This window comes from Erinaceus europaeus, chromosome 16 (assembly GCF_950295315.1).
Source record: "Erinaceus europaeus chromosome 16, mEriEur2.1, whole genome shotgun sequence".
Taxonomy (NCBI): Eukaryota; Metazoa; Chordata; class Mammalia; order Eulipotyphla; family Erinaceidae; genus Erinaceus; species Erinaceus europaeus.
Genome location: NC_080177.1, coordinates 40,368,872 through 40,391,996, shown reverse-complemented (window position 1 = coordinate 40,391,996; position 23,125 = coordinate 40,368,872). Strand labels below are relative to the sequence as shown.

Below are 23,125 nucleotides of genomic sequence, written 5' to 3'. Positions count from 1 at the left end.
GGCGGCCACCCCGACTCGCGGCACCGCACTCTCCCCGCGCCGCCCGCCCGGACGGCATGGCCCGCGGCCCGCGCTCCGGGCGCCCCCAGCCTCGCTGAGAGCCGCCGCGGCTCCGGACCCGAAGGGGGGACCCCGAGCCGCCGGGATGAGCCGCGCCGAGGTGAGCGCCCCCTTCCTTCCACCGCCGGCGGGAGAGTCGTGGGTCCCGGCTGTCCTCGAGGGACTTCCCTCTCTCGAGAAGTTGTGGGAGGCGGGAAGCGGGGGTGCTGCGAGCGGAGCTCCCGTCTAGGGCTGAGCCATCGGACTCGGCTCCTACGCCCGCGCCATCCCGGCTGGGAGAGGAATTCGGGGAGCCCCCGCAGCCCAACTTTCTTTTTGGCTGTCATTGGGGGGCGTGTGCCGGAGGCGCGGAGCCGCAGTCCCCGAGGAGCCGCCCTACTCGCGGGGGCGGCGGTGCTGAGGTCTGGGCTGTCCCCGCGCGGCGTGCGCCCCGGGGTCCAGGCCGCCTGGGTTTGGGGGCGCGCGGGCGAGGTGCTGGGCCGGACTGACTGCCTGTAGGCGGCCGCGTGGGGTGGGGGGTAGAATGCCTGAAGCTTACACGCGCGAAGACACACACGATCTCATACACACACACACACACACACACACACACACGTTCACACTCAGTCACACAAACACACACGCTCACACTCAGTCACACACGTTCACACATACTCCCCCACACGCACTTGCACACATGCACCCACTTCCCGAGCTCCGGCCGCAGCAGGCCCTCAGAGACCTCCCGGGTGGGCTGGGGTGGCGCGGGGGAGCCGGGGCTTTGCCTGCACCCCCGCCCGCTGGGAGCCGAGTTTTGGGTGGGGGAGAGTTTATTTTTGTCTCGAGCTGCTGCCGCGGCTGCTCACGGCCTAAATCCGGAGGGGCTCCTGGCGGTGGAGATGCTGGCTGTTGCTGTAGATGGAGCTGCAGCCGCTCGGCTGCTTCTCTGGGAGGAGGAGGAGGAAGAGGAGAAGGTGGTGGTGTCGGCGGTGGTGAAGGAGGGGGAGGAGGAGAAAGGAACTTGCGTTGCCGTTGTCTCCGCCTCTGCTTTGCATTAGCCCCCCACCCCCCACCCCGCTCCCCCCTCGCAGCCGCTTAGCAAGTTTTCTGCACGAGGAGGATCTGTTGCTGGTGAAGGGTTTGCAGGCACAGCCCGGAGGCCACCCCGGGCGGGGCCTATGGGGAGCACCAGCCGTTCGCCGCCCGCTGCAGCAACAGGAAGCTGTGGGGTCTCCAAACCGAACCTGGAAAGGAGGCTTCTCGTCATTCCCAGAACAGGAATAGCTCATCTCCCGCATCCCGAGTGCGGAGTGGGCTGCAGGAATTTGGGGGAGACCGATCCTTCCGCGGGGCGTCCTCTAGCCTCCCCCCCCCCCGCCCCCTATGATGCACTGGTTTCTCGGGCGCGCTCCCTCGCTGGCGGAGGTCTCACTGCAGCCCTTTCTCTCCTTCCAGTTGTGATCGCAGCTCGGGAAAGCGGGTGTGAAGGGTCCGAGCTGCCGCCCAGCAGGGGAGAGACCCCTGGACGCCGGAAATAACCATCCCGAAGCTGCGAGAAGGGGCGGGAAAGGAAAGAGCTTCTGCATTCAGTTTGTGTGTCTTGTGGGGAATTTTAAAAAAATCATCATCATCATCATCATCATCATCATTATAAAAAAAGAAACATTTCGGTGCCACTGTCTGTCATCATCTCTGGGGAAATCAGCCAGAACCACCGGAACGTCACAGAAACCAGACGAGGGAGGCAGGAACCGAGGCAGTACCTGCAAGCGCCCGGGCACCAGATCCACCTTGGAATCGGGACCGCGTCTCCGGTGGCCTCGGGGCTGCAGCTCCAAACTTTGGAGGCGGGCGGGGCAAGACTGGGGCGCCCAGGGGGTGATCTGTAGACTGAGGGCTGCCCCCTAACCATGATGTTTCGCGACCAGGTCGGGGTGCTGGCGGGCTGGTTTAAGGGCTGGAACGAGTGCGAGCAGACTGTTGCGCTGCTGTCGTTGCTCAAGCGCGTGAGCCAGACCCAGGCCCGCTTCCTCCAGCTCTGCCTGGAGCACTCGCTGGCCGACTGCGCCGAACTGCACGTTCTGGAAGGAGAGGCCAACAGCCCGGGTAAGTCAGGCCACTGGCCCCCTCTCTGCCCCAGCTCCTGCTTCCCGTGCTCTAACCTGGGCTCTGCACCCGGCCGCTGCTCTGCTGGGATCTGAGTGCGTGGACCCTAGGCCCCCGGGTTCCCGCCTCCCCTTGTCCTCGCCCCCATATCCACTCGAGCGGTCCACCTGCCTCAGTTGACCGCTTTGGGGGTTTTGCCCACTGCAGTCTGACCCAGTCGGTTCTGTATGGTGACTACGGCAGCATGAATGATTGATTTTTCTCTCATGCGGTTTCCTGGGAAATAAGTAAGTCAGGTCACGTAGAGTCTGGATTTTTCTGGGCTTCCCACCGGCCCCCTCCCCGCTTCTTTTGGTCAACGTGGCTCTTTGGCTTTCGGCAACACCCGAAGCAGCCCAGGTCTACCCTTCAGAAACCCAAGCTTTGATAAATTGTATGAGGAATACATACCAAAAACAACAACAACAACAAAAACTTCAGTTTTGTGGTTTGCCCTCCCTCCCGCATCCAGTTTTAGAGCTGGAATAAAATGTAGGTGACGCTACAGACTATTAAAATGTATTGTGGTTCGTATACTACGCGGTTGTACTTGGCTATGGGGATGTGTTCCATATTGATGTGGATCATGCTAGAAAGGGTGTCCTGGAGAGCAGGCATGAACCAGGGGCCTTAAAGCTTTTTATTAGGAAACTTTACTGAATACAGCAGGAATTGTTTCCTCCTACTCTGCTGCTAGCTAGCTAGCATGGACAGATGCCTCACCTCGCCTAGAAAGTGAATGCATACAAAGCCGGCAGGTTCAGCAGTTTGCTATCTGCCAGCATGGGTGGCGACAGACTGAAATTATATCCTGGGTTGGTGGGGGCGGGGAGGGGATGGGGGAAAGGTCTGATGGTTGTAATTTTGGAAAGGGGAAATTCTTGAGCTGGTGCTGCAGCAGGAGGGTGAACAGAGCCACTAGTGTTTACACAGAGACAAGAATGCAGGGTCCTCCTCCAGCTGCTCTATGTTAGAGCCACCAGTGTGCAACACTCAGCAGAGGTCTGGGCTGTCATTGGATAGTGGGCTCAGGCCAGACCAGCAGGGTCAGGGGAGACACTGTATTGAGTGTGCTGGTCAGGGAGCAGAGAAGCAAAGCTGGTCTCTTTCACACTCCTCCCTGGGGTAGTGCTCATGATGCTGAAAGCACCAGGATGGGATGTTTCCATATATAGAATCACAGGCTGGAAGTGACTGCTGGAAATCCTCACATTCCTTTTCCTGACCAGACAAAACTGCACCCAAAGGATCTGGTGCTGCCAAGTATGAAGGGCCATACTGAGGGAGAGCCTGCAGGCAGGCCTGAGATTCAGCCTGGGATTCAACCTGAGCCTGGCTGCCCATACCTCCGTACTCAGGGCCCCCTTTCCTTCAGTTCCACATTTATAAATAGCTGAAGGCCAGCCCTTGTCGTGAAATGTAACTAGGATAACCAATGACCCACTCTACTTCTCTTTCCTCTTTAATGAAACAGGCTAGCCTGGTTCCCCTGCTTGCTTTCTCAGGCCTGACAAACACTGTTATATAAACTTAAGCAATATCCTTTCCAGAAAACAAAAGATTTAAGTACTTTGAAGGCTCAGTAATTGATTTTGAATGCTTGATGCCCTGCATTTACGTTATAAAGTTATGATTACCAACCTCGAGGTCACTCACATGTTAGAGCAGCCTATCCCACTTTTGAGTAAAGGAGAAAGCTTTTCCTAGTACAGCAGCACTCAGTGTAGGTGAAGTGTTTGGAATTATAAAGAAGTTTAGTTTAAAAATCATATAGTTTTTATGATTTTTAAGGGGGCTGGGCAGTGGGTTAAGTGAACATGGCACAAAGTGCAAGGGCCGTAATTCGAGCCCTCAGCTCCCCACCTGCAAGGGATGTGGCACTTTGCAAACAGTGAAGCAGGTCTGCAGGGGTCTATCTTCTCCCTGCTCTGTCTTCCCCTCCCCTCTCCATTTCTCTCTGTCCTACCTAATAACAACAACAACAGCTATTACAACAATAATAATAACAACTACAACAAGGGCAACAAAATGGGAAAATGGCCTCTAGGAGCACTGGATTTAGAGTGTAGGCACTGAGCCCCAGCAATAACTCTGGAGGCAAAAAAAAAAATCATGTAGTTTAATAAACTAAGGTGGGGGGGGTGGGTCCTGAGCTTTCTGTGAGTTTTAAAAAGTGATTTGGTGGGAGCTGGGTAGTAGCACAGTGGGTTAAGCGCAGGTAATGCAAAGCGCAAGGACCGCTGTAAGGATCTGGGTTCAAGCCCCCCCCCCCCCCCCGCTCCCCACCTGCAGAGGAGTTCCTTCATGAGTGGTAAGCAGGTCTGCAGGTGTCTGTCTTTCTCTCCCCCTCTCTGTCTTTCCCTCATCTCCCCATTTCTCTCTGTCCTATCCAACAACAGCAACAATAACTACAACAATAGAACAACAAGGACAGAGAAAGGGAATAAATAAATAAAAATTTTAAAAAGTCACTTGGTGATTTTTCTCCCCCATCAAAAACATCTTTGGCTATACTTAAATGTATAAAAGGCCTACCTGTTCATGCTGCTGAATTCTGTAGATAAATGAAATATAGAACCATTATGTAAGGTGGTTCCAGTTTCTGGATAAATCTTTCTACCCGGATCTTTTGCTTTCTCAGGAACCTTTGCTCTTGTCTTGTTGTGAAGCCAGGACAGAGAGAAGTTCATTAGGGACATGGTGTGATGGTCTGGTTTGCTTCTGCAGTACAAGTGTTATAAAGGACATTGGGATTTGTCATAGCTTACCTGAGTCTAGAGTCCTTCTCTTTTCCTAGCTTGAAACTGGAGCCTAGCCAAGAACCAGAAACAGGGCAAAACTGCCCAATCAGCAACTAGAATGGAGTAAAAAGTGGTAGTGGTGGTGGGGGGGGGGATGGCCTAGACACTCACTGAAAATGTACTCTTACTATAGACCAAAATCTTAACATTTTCTTTAATTTGAAAAATAGTACGTGGCATTGTAGGGGTTGTACCCTGAGAAAGAGGTGGAGAGTTGTTGTAACAAGCAGTGAAGAGTGTGACCTTAGACAGGAAAGAGACAAGTTGTAATTTAAGGTACAACAGTTGGAAGCAAACATTTTGAAGGTTTGGGAATGTTAGGGTAAGAAAACTGTGTTGACCTTGTAGGCATTCTTCTGTAAGAACATGAATCCATAATTGCTATTTTGCCATTAATGGAAGTGAAGTATCAAAAAATGACACATTTTTTTGTAATTATTCTTTTTCTCTCTCTTGGGATAGAAACAGAAATTGAGAGGAAAAGGGGAGATAAAAGGGGAAAGGTAGGAGAGACACCTGCAGCACTACTTCACAGTTTGTGAAGATTACTCCTGCAGGTGGGGACCGGGGCCTTGAACCTGGGTCCTCCTCAAATGCTATAATGTATGTACTTAACCAGGTACACCATCACCTGGTCCCAAAAGTATACTTTCTTTGATTATACTTTGGGAAACTTTGACACTTAATGAACTTTTTTTTTTTTTTTTGCCTCCAGGGTTATTGCTGGGGCTCGGTGCCTGCACCAAGTTCCACTGCTCCTGGAGGCTATTTTTTCCCCTTTTGTTACCCTTGTTGTTTTATCATTGTTGTGTGTATTGTTGTTATTGATGTCATTGTTGTTGCATAGGACAGACAGAAATGGAGAGAGGAGGGGAAGACAGAGAGGGGAGAGAAAGATAGACACCTGCAGACCTGCTTCACCACTCATGAAGCGACACCCCTGCAGGTGAGGAGCCGGGGGATTGAACCGGGATTCTTTATTTTTTTAAATTTCTTTATTGGGAAATTAATGTTTTACATTCAACAGTAAATACAATAGTTTGTACTTGCATAACATTTCCCAGTTTTCCATATAACAATACAACCCCCACTAGGTCCTTTGTCATCTGTATTCTCCCCACCCACCCACCCCAGAGTCTTTTACTTTGGTGCAATACGCCAATTACAGTTCAGATTCTACTTGCATTTTCTTTTCTGATCTTGTTTTTCAACTTCTGCCTGAGAGTGAGAGCATCCCATATTCATCCTTCTGTTTCTGGCTTATTTTACTTAACATGAATTTTTCAAGGTCCATCCAAGATTGGCTGAAAACGGTGAAGTCACCATTTTTTTAATAGCTGAATAATATTCCCTTGTGTATGTGTGTGTGTGTGTGTGTGTGTGTATATATATATATATATATATATATATTCCCTTGTGTATGTGTGTGTGTGTGTGTGTGTATATATATATATATATATATATATATATATATATATATATACATACACACACAGCTTGCTCAGCCACTCATCTGTTCTTGGACACCTGGGTTGCTTCCAGGTTTTGGCTATTACAAATTGTGCTGCCAAGAACATATGTGTACACAGACCTTTTTGGATGGGTGTGTTAGGTTCCTTAGGATATACCCCAGGAGAGGAATTGCAGGATCATAGGGTAGGTCCATTTCTAACCTTCTGAGAGTTCTTCAGACTGTTCTCCACAGAGGTTGGACCAGCAGGAGGGTTCCTTTGACCCCACAACCTCTCCAGCATTTGCTTCTGTTACCTTTTCTTATGTATGACATTCTCACAGGAGTGAAGTGATATGTCACTGTTGCATTTCTCTGACAATCAGAGACTTGGAGCGTTTTTTCATGTGTTTCTCGGCCTTTTGGATCTCTTCTGTGGTGAATATTCTGTCCATGTCCTCCCCCCATTTTTGGATGGGGTTATGTGTTGTCTTGTTGAGATTTGCAAGTTCTTTATATATTCTGGTTATTAACCTCTTGTCTGATGTATGGCATGTAAAGATCTTCTCCCACTCTGTGAGGGGTTTCTTGATTTGGGTAGTGGTTTCTTTTGCTGTGGAGAAGCTTTTTAATTTTATGTAGTCCCATAGGTTTATGCTTGTCTTCTTTGTAATTGGATTCGTTGCATTGAAGATGTCTTTAAAATTTATGCGGAAAAGAGTTTTGCCAATATTTTCCTCTAAGTATTTGATAGTTTGTAGTCTAACATTCAAATCCTTGATCTACTTGGAATTTACTTTTGTATTTGGTGAAATATAATGGTTCAGTTTCATTCTTCTGCATGTTTCAACCCATTTTTTTCAACACCATTTGTTGAAGAGACTCTGCTTCTCCCATTGAATAGTCTGGGCACCTTTGTCAAAGATTAGATGTCCATAGGTGTGGGGGCTTACTTCTGGGCTCTCAATTCTATTCCACTGGTCAGTGTGTCTATTCATGTTCCAGTACCAAGCAGTTTTGATGACAATGGCCCTATAATACTATTTGAGATCTGGGAGTGTGATGCCTCTAGTTTTGTTCTTTCTTCTCAAGATTGTTTTGGCAATTCTAGGTCTTTTCTGGTTCCAGATATGAACTGGGATTCTTTTGCTGGTCCTTGCGCTTTGCGCCATGTGTGCTTAACCCGCTGTGCTACCGACCTACCCCCACTTGATGAACTCTCAAGGCTGTTTTGGTGTGTAAAGTTCTTAGCCATTCAGAAAACTAGACTGGAGAATGATGTATTCATTGGCTGACTGAGGTTTCTTCTACCCAAATTGACTTGTATCTCACTTTATTTCATAATCATTAATTCAAGAAACATTTCTTTTGGTGATGAGACATTTTAAGATTCAATAAATGAACTAAGTTCATACTTGGAGCTTGATCATTATAAAGAATATAGAGTAACAGTAATATGAACGTGACTGTTTTGTCTAGGACTAACCTGAAGCAGAGAGATAATTCTTCACATTAAATGGGTCTTATTTGAGATTCATGGGATGTATCTTTTCATTTTCTCACACTTCACATTTATTGGGAATCTAGTGGTTCACAGGTTTATCCTCCAATTCACAGTCAGCTGAATAAAAAAAAGTTTTCCTTAGACCTTATGATCTTTGTGTACCGTAGAGACTTTTTCCAGAACCCTTAATAGGTTAGGGAAGTGTTCTTCTGCCAGAGCCCCATTAACATTGAGATTGCTGACCAGTCTCACTTTGTAGATGACTAGTTCTGGGGCTAAAAGGTGGCATCTGCAAATGGCAGAAATGGAAGTTGCAATTTTCAAGAGAAAAATAGCTTGCAAATAGTTTTATCAGTTGAGTTGGCAATATATTTTTGAATGGAAACAGCGTACTAAGTGGTGATTTACAAATCCACCAAGACTTATGTATTATTAAAAAAAAAACATTTTAGGGGGAGTCAGGTGCAGCGGGTTAAGTGCACGTGGTGCAAAGTGCAAGGACCTGCATAAAGATCCCAGTTCGAGCCCCCAGCTCCCCACCTGCAGGGGAGTCGCTTCACAAGTGGTGAAGCAGGTCTGCAGGTGTCTATCATTCTCTGCCCCTCTCTGTCTCCCCCTCCTCTCCATTTCTCTCTGTCTTATCCAACAACAACAACATCAATAATAACTACAACAATAAAACAACAAGGGCAACAAAAAGGGAATAAATAAATAAACATTAAAAAAAAATTTAAGGGGCCAGGTGGTAGGGCACTAGGTTAAGCACACCTGGCACGAAGCACAAGGACAGGCGTAACATCCCACTTCGAGCCCCGGCACCCCACCTGCAGGGGGGGTCACTTCACAAGCGGTGAAGCAGGTCTGCAGGTGTCTTATCTTTTTCTCCCTCTCTCTGTCTTCCCCTATGCTCTTGATTTCCCTCTGTCCTACCCAACAACAGCAATGACAACAATAACAACAAGGACAACAAAATGGGAAAAATGGCCTCCAGGGCAGTGGATTCGGAGTGTAGGCACTGAGCCCCAGCAATAACCCTGGAGGCAAAATAAAAAAATGTTTTATTTATTTAATTGCCATCAGAGTTCACTGGGCTCAGTGCTGGCATTAAGAATTCACTGTTCCTTGTGGTCTGGGAAGTGGTGCAGTGATAAAGTTTTGGACTCTCAAGCATGAAGTATTGAGTTCGATCCCCGGCTGCACATGTGCCAGAGTGCTGTCAGGTTCTTTCTCTCTCCTATCTTCCTCATTAATAAATAAATAAAATCTTAAAAAAAAAAAAAAAGAATTCACTGTTCCAGGATTTGGGTGGCAGTGCAGCGGGTTAAGCGCAGGTAGTGCAAAGCACAAGGACCAGAGTAAGGATCTCGGTTTGAGCCCCTGGCTCCCCACCTGCAGGGGAGTCACTTCACAGGTGGTGAAACAGGTCTTGAGGTGTCTGTTTTTCTCCCCCCCATCTTCCCCATTTCTCTCCAGTTCTCTCTGTCCTATCTAACAATGATGACATCAACAACAACAATAACTATAGCAACAATGAAAAACGACAAGAGTAACAAAAGAGAAAATAAATATATATTATATATATAACAGATATATATAGATATATATATCTCTATATATCTATATATATCTATCTACCTATCTATATATATATATTCCACTGTTTCCAGCTGCTATTCCTTCCTTTTTTTTTTTTTCCTATTTTGTTTGATAGGACAGAGGGAAATTGAAAGACGAGGGTGAGATAGATAGATAGATTGATTGATAGAAAGTTTAGGCTGTAGCTCTCCTTCACTACTTGTGAGGCTACCCTGTTTAGATGGGGACCCGGGCTTGAATCTGGTTCCTTGTGCCTAGTAAAGTGTGCTCTGCCAGATGCACCACTGCTTGATCCTGACCAAGACTTATTAACTCACAGTTAATAAGTTAATGCAGTATGCAAAATGCTAAAGCATTATGGGAGTAAAATGTAGGACAGGGTTTCTGGGAGTATTGTGAATTTAACAGCCAGTTAGTTGCCTGAGGGGATTGGGAAAGACTTCTCAAAGGGGCATGTTTGACTTAAGTTTTGAGGGATGTATAGGAGTTGGTTCAATATGTAAAATGAAATGTAAGGTCTAGGCAGGAAGGTGTCTTCCAAGCAGACAGAGCAACACTTATGACATGTTGCATTATGGAAAGACCTGTTTGTTTATAGGAAGTAGTGAATTTTGAGTGGCTAAAAGTGTGTAGAGTGGTGAACCCTATGGGTGTGCAAGATTACCAGTTATATCATTTATACCAACATTTACAGAGGTGATAAGGACTTCTAGGCAGGGGCATGCTGAGAATGAGAAGGGAAGGAAAAGGAAGTAGAAAAATGAAGTGTGTGTAGGTTTTGGAGAGTGAGCTTTGCAGTTTGTTATATTCTGAGGCACCCAGAAAGCTTTCATTTTTGTCATCTGGTGTCTTTGTTGCTGTCCCCACTGCTATCTTGGGGTGAGGCACTGAGATAGTAGGATGGATTAAGACAGAGAAGAAAAGGCGGCACTATCCATGTGGTTGTTTATTTTTATCCATGGGAAAGCGTATGTTGTAGAGTATGGATCTGAGGTTAGCCAGATCTAGCTAGTCAATTAGTTTCTGAGCTTCAGTTTTCTTAATGGCAAAATGTAGCTTGTGAAACCCCTTTTATTTTCCTTTTAATTAATTGATTTTTTATTTTTTGAGAACCCCTTTAAAAATATTTCCCTATTATGGGATTAAAGGTTTACAGTTGACATTAAAATACAATAGTCTGTACATGTGTAACATTTTCACATATCATAATTTTTCTCTCAATTTATTTATTGAATAGAGACAGAGGGAAGGGGAAGATAAGAGAGAGAGAGAGAGAGACAACTGTAGCACTGCTTCTCAGCTATCAAAGCTTTCACCGTGCAGGTGGGGACTGGGGACTTGAACCCAAGTCCTCATACATAGTAACATGTATGCTCAACCAAGAGCCCCTCTGCCCAGCCCCAGAAACCTTTTTCTTTTTGGACCAGAGTACTAGTAACTAGTGAGTTGCTTCCCAGGTTTGATATGGAATTAACATAGTCTCTGACTACAACAGAGTAGTAGTTTTCTTAAATGATAAAAACTAATTTATTATTATTTTTTAAACTTTATTTATTTGTTTATTTTCCCTTTTGTTGCCCTTGTTGTTTTTCATTGTTGTTGCAGTTATTACAGTTGTTATTGATGTCATCGTTGTTAGATAGGACACAGAGAAATGGAGAGATGAGGGGAAGACAGAGAGGGGGAGAGAAAGATAGACACCTGCAGATCTGCATCACCGCCTGTGAAGCAACTCCCCTGCAGGTGGGGAGCTGGGGGCTCGAACCGGGATCCTTACGCCGGTCCTTGCGCTTTGCGCCACATGCGCTTAACCCACTGTGCTACCGCCCGACTACCAAAAGCTAAATTATTATTATTTAATAAAAGGATTCTCAAGACTGAAGACGACTTGGAACCCTATGAAGAGAGGATTTTATTTCACTTCACACTTCACTTTCTTCATTTTTCTTTTCTTTTTTTAAACAATTATTTATTGATTTATTTTGCCTTTTGTTGCACTTGTTTTTTTATTGTTGTAGTTATTGATATTGTTGCTAGATAGGACAGAGAGAAATAGAGAGAGATGGGGAAGACAGAGAGGGGGAGAGAAAGAGAGACACCTGCAGACCTGCATCACCGCCTGTGAATCGACTCCCCTGTAGGTGGGGAGCCAGGGGCTGGAACTGGGATCCTTACTCCAGTCCTTGCACTTTGCGCCACTTCTGCTTAACCCGCTGTGCCACCGCCCTACTCCCTATTTTCTACATTTTAGCTTTGTTTCCCACTCTGTTATATGGAATCTTAAAACAAAACAAAACAAACAAACAAAAAATGCCTCACTGACCCACTTTCCGAAGTAAATTGTCAGCACTTTTCCCTTGAAGTTGGTGAATGTCAAAAAAAAAGAAGAAAAGCAAAACAAAGAAATCAGCTTGTTGAATGAAATACATAGGAACTTTCTATTTAGCGGTACTTTCTGCTTGGGGTGTTCTGATTTTCTTTGGCTTGGTTCAGGATTGCAGGTAGTGAGATCATACACATTTCTACTCTTTGTTATGAGTAACTTGGATTTAGGGTTGGGTTTTTTTTTTTTGGGGTGGTGGTGGTGGTGGTGGTGCTCAAGAGCTTCAGCAGCTGAGTATGTGTTATAAACAGGCCTCATCAAATTAAGGAAAAGGCAGATAAATTTAACAGCAGTCAAATTGTTTTGTTTATGCTTAAATAAACAAATGAGTTTGAAAGGAGAGTCAGAATGGTAGAGAACTAACCACAAACTCCCTAGTATAATCTCCAGAAATGTCATTGTTTTCCCCTCCAGGGTTATTGCTGGGCTCAGTGCCTGCACCATGAATCCACCGCTCCTGGAGGCTATTCCCCCCCCCCCTTTTGTTGCCCTTGTTGTTGTAGCCTCGTTGTGGTTATTATTATTGCCATTGTTGATGTTGTTCATTGTTGGATAGGACAGAGAGAAATGGAGAGAGGAGGGGAAGACGCGGGTCCTTGCGTTTTGCGTCACATGCGCTTAACCCACTGCGCCACCGCCCAACCCCCGAAATGTAATTTTAAAGAGACTAGAAAATAGAAAACATTGTTCCTCCTTGATCTGAAAAGAACCTCAGTTCCTCAGTTTTCATTCATGGAGCTGCTCACATAAGTCATTTTTTCTTTATAAAATGGCTACTTAAAATTTTTTAACCTGTTCCTTCTTTTTCCCCCTGATAATCATTCCTTCCAAGGCCTTACTGAGTTTATCCAGTTGATTTAAATCAAGATATAGAACTAGACATCCCTTCCTATCTGTTTTGCTTCTGTGAAAGCCACCAGAGGCAAGAATCTCCAAAAGAAATTAGGACTTTCAAAACAGGAGGCAAGGTTTTCTATCAGTGAGCTTGTCAAGACTTGGGTCTTCTTCTGAAACTTGTGCCCCAAGTGTCTGCTTGGAGTTTGGGGGCACTAGCTTGTTTTTTTTTCTACCAGGGTTATTGTTAAGGTTTTGCACCTGCATAAGCAATCCACATTTCCCTCTCCTCTCCTTCCCTTTCCTCTCCTCCCCTTTCCCTCCTTTTCCCCCCTCCCCCCTCTCTCTCCCCTCCTCTCCTTCCCTCCCTTTTACCTCTCCCTCCCCTTCCCTTCTCTTTCCCTTCTCCCCCTCCCCTGGGAGATAGAAAGGGAAAGAGAGATGCCCTACAGGTATAGCACTGCTTCACTGTGTTAAGTTTCCCCCCAGCAGGCAGGGACCAGGGGCTTGAATTGGGCTCTTCCTAACCCCTTTAGCTTGCTTTATATAGGAGCATGTCACACTTTGGAACTCATAAATTAGGTCTAGAGTTTTGTCTCCATTTTACTTTTTAATGAGATTATTTATTTATTAATATGAAAGATACGAAGAGAGAGAAAAAGAGAACCAGAGCATCATAGGCACCCTGCCGCCGGATCAAACCTGGGACCTCCTGCTTGAGATTCCAGTGCTTTATTCACTTCCAGACCACCCATTTTACATTAAAACATTAAACATTTTTTGTATTATTTTTACAAGTTATCTAATAATGGTTTACAAGTACATACCAACATTTAAAAATGATTAGCTATTTAATAATGACTAACAAGATTGTAAGATAACAGGGGTACAATTCCACACAGTTCCCACCACCAGAGTTCCATGTCCCATCCTCTCCATTGGAAGCTTCCCTATTCTTTATCCCTCTCTGGTATGGACCAAAATTCTTTTTGGGGTGCAGAAGATGCAAGGCCTGGCTTCTGTAATTGCTTCTCCAAATGGACATGGATATTGGCAGGTCGATCCATACCCTCAGCCGGATTCTGTCTTTTACCCTAGTGAGGCAGGGCTCTGGAGAGGTGGGGTTCTGGGACTTGTTGATGAGGTAGTCTGCCCAGGGAAGTCAAGATGGCATCATGGTAGCATCTGCAACTTGGTGGTTGAAATGTATCAATAATTTGATGCAGTTTTTCTTGTCCTGATTTACTAGGGGTAGGCAGTAAAATAGCTCAGCTGGATAGTATGCTTGCTGTGTCAAATGTGCAACCCAGGTTCCAACTGGCCCCTACTGCATTCAAGGAAGCTTCGGTACTGTGGTGTCTTTTTCTCTATTTCTCCCCACTTCCTTTCTCTCTCTCTCTCTCTCTCTCATCTTCTCTCTATCTGAGAAGATCAGCCTGGAGTGTTGAAGCCCTGGTGATAACAATTTTTTTTTCCAGTCATAATAGGTGATGCCATAAAAATAGTACCTGGCAACAGGTATCCAGTAAGAAACTGAAACCAAGTTTCTTAGTATATGTTAATAACCAAATGCCCTAGTACAGTGTCAAAAGATGAAAATGTGTGTGATGATTCCTTTCAAATAGTTATTACACTTGAGTTGTGGAGATACAACAAATATGCATATAACATATAGTAATTACACCATAAACCATTGCTAAATGCTGTAGTGCTGATGAGAGAACAAAACTAGATTAAGAGAAAGAGAGGAGAGAAGAAACAGGATGGATTGGTTAGTCTAAGAAGTAATGAGTAGGAAAAGTATACCAAGTCCATTACAATGAACATATTTGAAACACTTGATGTAGGGCTCAAAAGATTTAGTACTTTTAGTGCAAGTTTCATTGAAGAAATCCTGCATTTAGGGGGATTCCCTGTACAGACCAAATAGAGGCAGGCTTCCCAAACCTTTGAAGGATGAGGGTATGTTAGAGAGAGGGAGGGAGGAAGGGGGGGAGGATACATGTGGACCATCAGGGGAACAATTTTCTTTTCTTTTTTTTTTTTTAATGAGAGAAGGAACAAACTAAGACATCCTCTGTTTTTTAATATTTTAAAGGTAAGAAAACAGCACATTTGCTTTCCCAATATTTTCATTCCTATTAAAGATCCACAAAACTATTAAGACTTAGTTTCTCTTGGCCCCTTCCAGTAGAATACTTTTTGTGTGTGCGTCAAACAAGAAGATCTAAAATAATTTACAGGGAAAGATAAAAGCATTTTAGACCAGTCCCCCAATTAATTTTAATGTGAATACAAATTGCTTTAGGGTTTGGTTAAGCTAAAAGCTGATTGAACATATGTGTAATAAGTGGGTGGACGGTGCTGAACTCCTGCAGTTCTAGTAAATTCCTGCTGAGGTCTGTGAACCACAACATTGAATAGAAAGTTGGGGCTGGGTGATGGCACACCTGGTTGAACACACATGCTACAATTCACAATGACCCAGATTCAAGCCTTTAGACCCCCCTGTAGGGGGAAAGCTTTGTAAGTGTTGAAGCAGTGTTCCAGGTTTCTCTCTTGTCTCTGTCCCTCTCTGTCACCCCCTTCCTTCTCAATTTCTAGCTGTCTCTGTCTAATTAATAAAGATAATACAAAATATTCATAAACTATTAGAGGAAAAGGTACTTCATGGTATTTAGTGCATTTACTTTTGAGTTTCATAAGTGTCGATCATATATATATATATATTTTTTTTTCTGCAAATGAAAACATGTGAAAGTTTTGTGAGAAATGTGTTTCTACTTCCCCTACTCTCACTTTTTGAGAACTGTAGTGTGATCCTCTCTGAGCTTTTCGTGGTTTCAGAGGTATTCAAACTGTATCTCACAGAAGGGGTATGAGGAGGCAGAGATGTACTCTGCTGTAGCATTTCCCAGAGGTTTTGGACCTGCCCTGCTGGAACTTCCAGGCATTCTAATGATCAGTGTCCCATAGAAAATGAGGCTAAGGGAAAGATTATTATTATTATTTTATCTTGTGATTTTGTTTGTTTGCATAGTTTTTGCTGATGCTATGGACTGTAAAGTTGAGCTGGAAAGGGCAGGAATATTAATTCCAGAGACCAAATGAGAGAGCTCTCTCCTTCCTCCATGCTCTTCCATAAAGTGCAGTCACCGGAATTTCTGAAACCGCTTATCCTTTTCTGTCCGTAGGATCCAAGTATTGGTGTGTGCAGCATAAATACATGGAGAATTTTGACTTTTATTGTATAAATTCTCTCTGTGTGAGGATGTGTACTCAAGATGTGATTTAAGTATGGGACTAAAATGGTAACACTAAGCCATTTTTGAATTTTGGATGAGTCACAAAGGGATTGTCAGAAATAACGGTGTCTCCGTTTGATTTTTCAAACGAAGGGTGAAAGAAGGTTCTGTACATGGCAGGGATTTGTGAAGTTAGTGCTCATCTTGTGCATGAAACCAGGAAAGTGTCTGCGACATGACTTGTAATAAGCATGTAGATGAAGAAAGAGGAAATGGCATGACTTTTCTAAGAATGGAAAGATATGGTCATGGAGAACAAATGCCATTTCCTTTTAACAGGGAAATGGGAAGGACTGGTGATAACAGCTGTGCAGGAACTCCTGTGTCCTAGGCAGATGACAGGCATTCTGGTAGACAGTCTACACCTCTGTGTAAGCACAGCCTTTGACAGATCTTGATGAGTAGAATGGAGACATGAGGGCTGGAGAGCATCTAGTTGGGTGGCTTTAGTGTGCCTCCTGTCTTCTGTGACAGGATAGGCCTGGCTCTGGCTGCTGTCAGCCTGAAGGGAGGTCTTTGGTGATGTGCCTCAGGGGTCACATGTTCTACATCATTATTCATGTGGATGTGTGACTTAGCTGGGATCCTCAAGAAAGCAGAACCAGAGGCAAGGGCAAGTGAGCATGCAGGTAGTTTATTTTGGGCATATCCTGGGGGTGGGGGAGTGGGTGGGAGGGGCAGTGAGGAGAGAAACAGTAAAAATATACATGAGCCTGTACTGGCTGTCAAGCTGGGCACGGCTGTGGGTAGCTGGGACTCAGCCCCACAGGGATCCTCTGAGGGGATGGATGAGGTGGCTGTTTGCCCACTGGCTCTCCTTTTGGCCCAGTCAAGGGTTGCCCTGGTGTCCGGGTTTGCACATACATGCCTGCTAAGTTGTCTGTTGTGTCCCAAGGCTAGAGAAAGTGACTTGGCCCAGGCAGGGTGTTTGTCAGGTTATATCAGCTTGAAGCTGGTGGTCACGGCAATGGCTGCAGTATGAGCCGAACTGAGACATATTTATCAGGTCTGCAGGGTAGCTGAGGGTTTGCAGACAGAACCAGGATGCAACGCATCTGCATGTAACAAGGTGGACCATAGTTAGAGAAGGCCTGGCAAGGGTTCATGGCAAGGATGTAGTGCTTGCTCTAGATAAGGTCACTATATGGTTGCTGCTCAAGGCCTCCATGCCTTTAACATTTTGTCCTGTGTATAATATAAGACATAGAACAGGTCTTCTCTGTCAGCCACACTGTCCCATAAATCTTGGGTGGGTGGGGGGGAGGGGGACAGATCTGGGTGTGTGAACTCTTTAAAGGAGATGAAAGAATCACAATATGGCCAGAGAAGAGACAGGCAGGACACGTGAGAACAAGAAGGTACTAAGTTTAGGCTGGAGAAAAAGAGTAGTGGAGAACATTGACAACTGACCACTTGAACGGTTGACTTAGAATTCAGTCTGCAGTGTACAAGGCAGTGTGTGGAAGCCCCAAGTCAGTGCAAAGCCAAGGCAAAATTTGTACTAACTGGGGCTCTCAAGTAATGAATGTCCTAAGCCGCTTTAGGAAGCAGCAGCTTGAATTTTGCCAGTGGGGGACAAAAATTAGCATTGTGCAAGGCTCAGAATCATCTTTGTGAATAGACTGATTTCTGTTAATTCAGTGCTTGCTGTGTGCCCCGTCCCGCCAGTCAATCATTCACACACATTATCTTATCCATCCCAGCAACCCTATGAAATGAGAGACAGGAACTCATTGCTCCACCTGTCAGGGATGAAACAGCAGTCCTCAAGTCAGCACCCTGACTTTAAAACCACTCCATGTGACTCTCCAAAGTATGAATTCCCTTTGTGATTCTTTCAAAAAGATGTGATTGTTTGGGTGATTTTTAAAGTTCCTTCTGCTTTTTAAAAAATATGTATTTATTTATTTAAATATTTATTTATAAAATGGAAACACAGGGTGGTAGCTCAGTGGGTTAAGTGTACGTGGCACAAAGTGCAAGAACCAGCATAAGGATCCCAGTTCGAGCCCCCAGCTTCCCACCTGCAGGGGAGTCACTTCACAGGTGGTGAAGCAGGTCTGCAGATATCTATCTTTCTTTCCCCTTCTCTGTCTTCCCCTCCTCTCTCCATTTCTCTCTGTCCTATCCAACAACGATGGCAACAATAATAATCATAACAATAAAACAAGGGCAACAAAAGGGAATAAATGAATATTTAATTTAAAAAAAGAACAGTCATTTATCAGTAAAGGCAAGTCATAACTGCAGTACACATCTCTGAATCTAAAAGTGACTCTAGAAAACTGGAAAGAAGGGGGACAGGCAGTAGTGCACAAGGTTAAGCACATATAATGCGAAATTCAAGGATTCCGGTTCAAGTCCCGGGCTCCCCACCTGCGACCGGGGGGGGGGGGGGGAGTTCATTTCGCAAACAGTGAAACAGGTCTGTAGGTGTCTATCTTTCTCTTTCCCTCTCTGTCTTCCCCTTTTCTGTGCTATTCAACAATAATAGCAGCAACAACAATAACAATGGGGAAAAAAAAAGATGGCCTCCAAGAGTAGTAGATTCGTGGTGCAGTCACCGAGCCCCAGAGATAACACTACCAGAAAAACAATAAAACCAATCATAGATATTTTTTGTATGGTAAAAGCTGTTACTAGTTTTCTTTTTTTTTCTTTTGTTTTTTTTTTCTCTTTTCCTTTCTCTTTCTCCCACTCTCACCCGTCTGCCTGCCTGCCTGCCTGCCCTGCCTCCTTTCCATAACACTTCCTGTGTGTCAGGCACTATGCAGATAGTCACACATAGATAGATACATATACTCCTTCCAATTATTGAAGAGGTAAATAACAATAATTTAAAAAAGCCAGACTCATGGACATGAACAGGCAGTGCAGCGTACTATAATAACTAGATAACGTACTTATTTATTTCCAGAGCCTAGCACATAGTGATTAATAACAGGGATCAGAATTCTGTAAATCCCACAAAGCAGAAGTAATTTCCATTTTACAAGCCAGAGAACTTAGGCTGAGAGTAGTTGGGAGTGTGTTCTGGCCACTGAGGTGGTTCTAAAGCTCACCACCCACTGGATCCTCACTACTGCAGGGAGGCTGCAGCACTCATCCAGCTCTCAGGTAGACCAACATGTTGGTGTTTTAAAAAAAGTACTTAGAGCTACTTAGTAGTAGTTTCAGCTTAAGGTCTGATCCATTTCGTGGTGGAAGAATTCTTTTCAGCTTGTCCTTTTTAATGCCCTTCTTATTCATCACACTTTAGTCCTATGTAGCTGTATGTGGTTTGGCTTCTTTTTTCCACTGGCTTTTTTTTTTTTTTTCAATTAAGTGAAAGACATTGACTCAAACATTTCCCTCCCGTTAAGGAAGACTCTTGGAATGGATGTTCTGCTGTCTCTGCATAAATTGCCCAGATTTGCGGTGAAGCAAACAGGCTCTGGTTGCTGCAGAGAGGAAAGAATGAGGAATGCACTATCTAATGACTCCTGGTACCCTTGACTTTGATAAACTAGCAATTGATGAGCTGGGTCAGGATCTCCTTAGGATCTGGAATTGGACAAAACACCAACTTGGAGGGCTGTAAATTAAAATAATCTCTCCCACTGTCTGCAAATGGTAGGGTACTTCTGAAGACTAGCTTAAGGAAACATGTTATATTTGGTCTAAGAGTGAACTCAATTGATTTCATTTTTTAGCACCATAAAATTAGGGAGGTGGGAAAGAGAAGACCTTTATCTAGTTCAACCCCTCTGTTAAAGATTGGAAAAGACAGTGGTCAGTTTAGGGTGACTGCTCTCTGGGAAGACTAGCTTATGCTTCATCACTTCCTGGCCATCTGTTATCTAGACTTTGGTATTTCAGCTTTCTAGGGCTACCTCATCTGCCACAGCCGCTATGTTCAAAGACTCTGTGCTGAGTGTGAGAGATGCTCAGTTACCTGGATGTCAAAGGACATCAGTACCACCCCCCTCACTTCATTATTCATACTAAAGTAGATTTTATTGGATGGTGGTTTGCTCTCACCTTTTGCAATTGCAGAATTATGGTGTATGAAGGACTGGCTTTTGCCACCCCCCAACCCCCATCAGAGCTGTCATTGAACTGAAGCTTCATGCTGGCATGCCTGCACCACTCCCAGTGAATTATTATTTTTCTTCTCCACATAAAGGGTGAGAGACAGAGAGGGTGAGTGAGAGAAGGAAGGACACCATAGCACTACTTCTCCACTTCCCTTTTTGCATGGTACTCCTGTGTGTTGAATGGGGAACTACTTAGAGCCAGGTCCTGTGAATGGCAAAGCATATGGTCTTCTGGTTGAGCCACCTTTTGACCCCTGTACATATGTAAGTGTGTATTTTATTTTTAATTAATTAATTTCTCTCCTTTATTTATTAGCAAATCATAGTTCTAGTAATGTCCTCTTGGCTTATGCAGAATCTGACTCAGCCACTCTGGAACTAGCTAGCCTACACCCCAGCAGAGAACTGGGTGTCCATTCATGCCCCTGCTTCTGGGAGTGATACCATTCCTGGTAGGTGAAATAGCTCATTTGCATGGAGGTGTGGTGATGGACCAAGTGAGATGGCTGAGATTTTCTCCTACCCCCACACCTGGCATGACTTCTTGGCATCTCCTTTATAGCAGCAGTCATAGGGCATTATCACTGTACACTTTTCCAATTAGCCTGTGTCTTGGTCACTTCTGTCTTCCATTACCTGGTATAATGTCGGACCTGTAGGTGGCTTCGGCATGTTTTCCCTTCAAGGACAGAGGAACAGATGCAGAGAAAAACCATAGCCATGTCCTAGGAGGGAATAATTATCATCTCAATTCTGAGAAAAACCTAATTGCAGGAAGACTTATTAAAACAGGCAAAATAAGAACCCTAAAACTGTTTCTTTTTTAAAAAATTTTTATTTATAAAAAGAAAACATTGACAAAACCATAGGATAAGAGGGGTACAACTCCACACAATTCCCACCACCAGCTCTCCCTATCCCATCCCCTCCCCTGATAGCTTTCCTATTCTTTCTCCCTCTGGGAGTAGGGACTCAGGGTCATTATGGGGTGCAGAAGGTGGAAGGTCTGGCTTCTGAAATTGCTTCCCCGCTGAACATGGTTGTTGGCAGGCCAATCCATACTCCCAGCCTGCCCCTCTCTTTCCCTAGGGGGGCAGGGCTCTGGGGAAGCATAGCTCCAGGACACATTGGTGGGGTCGTCTGTACAGGGAAGTCTGTTTGGCATCATGCTAGCACCTGGAACCTGGTGGCTGAAAAGAGAGTTAACATATAAAGCCAAACAAGTTGTTGACTAATCATGAACCTAAAGGCTGAAATAATGCAGATGAAGAGTGGCGGGGTGGGGGTGGGTGGGTGTCTCCATTTTGTAGATAGCTAGTAGGCATATTTTAGTTATATTCCAAAGGGCCTATGGCTATACTAGTTCTCCCCCCCCACCCCAGCCTGAAATCTGATATGCAGGTGGATCCAAGTTATTGTCTGGGGAGATGATGTCATGGCTGCATAAAGGACCAGAAAGCTGGATCAGGGAAGAAAGTAGGTCCCAAATATGGGAAAGGTGTATTGATATTGTTGACTATAAACCCCATCAATTTAATGTGATCCGGGGCCCATATTCAGCTTAGGAGCCTATGTGACCTCTGTATCCCTGTAGATCTGAGCTCACATTCTGTGGTCATGAGTAGGAACATTCCAAGCTGCCCCAATATCAGGACCCATCTTCCTCAGGTGTAGTATAGAGTATGTTGTCCATCCTCCCTTCGGAGGATGGAACATTTTCTACTGTTGTTGATCCACATTGAGGGCAAGGACCTCTGGGAGCCCACAAGGGGTCTATTGTGTTGTTCCTGATAGAGATGACTGGTAACAATGGAGAGAGGAATTTATTTGAGGTCTAGGTCCATCAAGTCTGTTTGGGAATCTCAGGACTCCCCAAATAGGGCCCCAGCTGATGGGGTGACCTGATAGTGACTAAAGTGTCATCGTTAAAGTATGCCAGTCTCTTGCCCTTATTCAGCTTTTGCAGCCCTTCCTTTGGAGTGAGTGAGGGAAGTGTAATAGGAAGTAGATGAGGAGGGTATCTAAGTCTAATTAGATACTATTTCATTATGAACTTTATACTGATTCACTGCAGACTATTGTGCATTTTTGCTTTCATATATATATTTTGCCTTAATTTATGGATACATTTGAACATATGCTCTATCTTACGGGACCTGGTCTATATCTAGGTTTTGGGACTTTGTTAGGAAGTGAACCCCTGGAATGGAATTAGAGAATCCTATGAAAGGAAATGTCTCACCCGAGTAATGAGACTGAAGGGTTGACATTCCATATCTGACGTCTCTGGACACAGTCTGAAATGAAGCATGCTGAGGTGGTACTCCTTGCATTGATTAGGTTGGGATCGGTGGATGCAGTATCATTTGGCATGAATTGAGAGAAGCATGCAGGAAAGTGAACCCCACCCTAGAGGTTCAGGACTGGGGGAAATATAGGCTCTATAGAGGAAGCGGGGGGTTCCTGCTGTATTAGGGTTTAAGAAGGCAGTAGATAGTTATTGCTATAGTCACATTGTTTGGCAATTAGGTTAACTTTGAAATATCCCTTTGTTAGGATTTGCTGTATCATACACAACGTCACTATAATTTATATCCTTTGACAGTATTTGTATATAGCTGTGCCACCGGTTGCTTCTATTCTCCCTGGTCTTTTAAGAGAGTTAACATATCAAAGACTCAGTCTGTGCATTAAAAAGTTAGAGACATTCAATCAATTTTTCCCTCTCATATTAAATAAAGTGTTTTACATGATTACAAATTAATGGGAGTGTACATAAACACCATTCCCACCACCAAAAGACTGTGTCCCATCCTATCCTTCCCTCCTCCCCTGACCCCCTGCCCCGTGAAGCCAAACATCCACCCTCACCATCAACCTAGGGTTTTTACTTTGGTGCCCTACTCCAAATTCAGTCAAATCCTGCTTTGTGTTTTCCTTTCTGTTCTTCTTTCTCAACTTCTGTTTATGAGTGGGATCATCCCATACTTAT

The 23,125-nt window shown here is 44.7% G+C and overlaps 1 protein-coding gene across 2 annotated transcripts in view; it reads left to right on the top strand.

The window, feature by feature from the left end:
• Positions 1–33: 33 nt before the first annotated feature.
• The window catches only part of SAMD4A (sterile alpha motif domain containing 4A), a 307,746-nt gene continuing 284,654 nt past the window's right edge, over positions 34–23,125 (top strand). For both annotated transcript variants that reach the window (XM_007527373.3, XM_007527372.3), the window contains exons 1-2: positions 34–160; positions 1,495–2,145. In XM_007527373.3, coding sequence (XP_007527435.1) covers positions 1,950–2,145 — 196 coding nt within the window. In that variant the 5' untranslated portion in view covers positions 34–160; positions 1,495–1,949. The remainder of the gene's footprint in view (positions 161–1,494; positions 2,146–23,125) is intronic.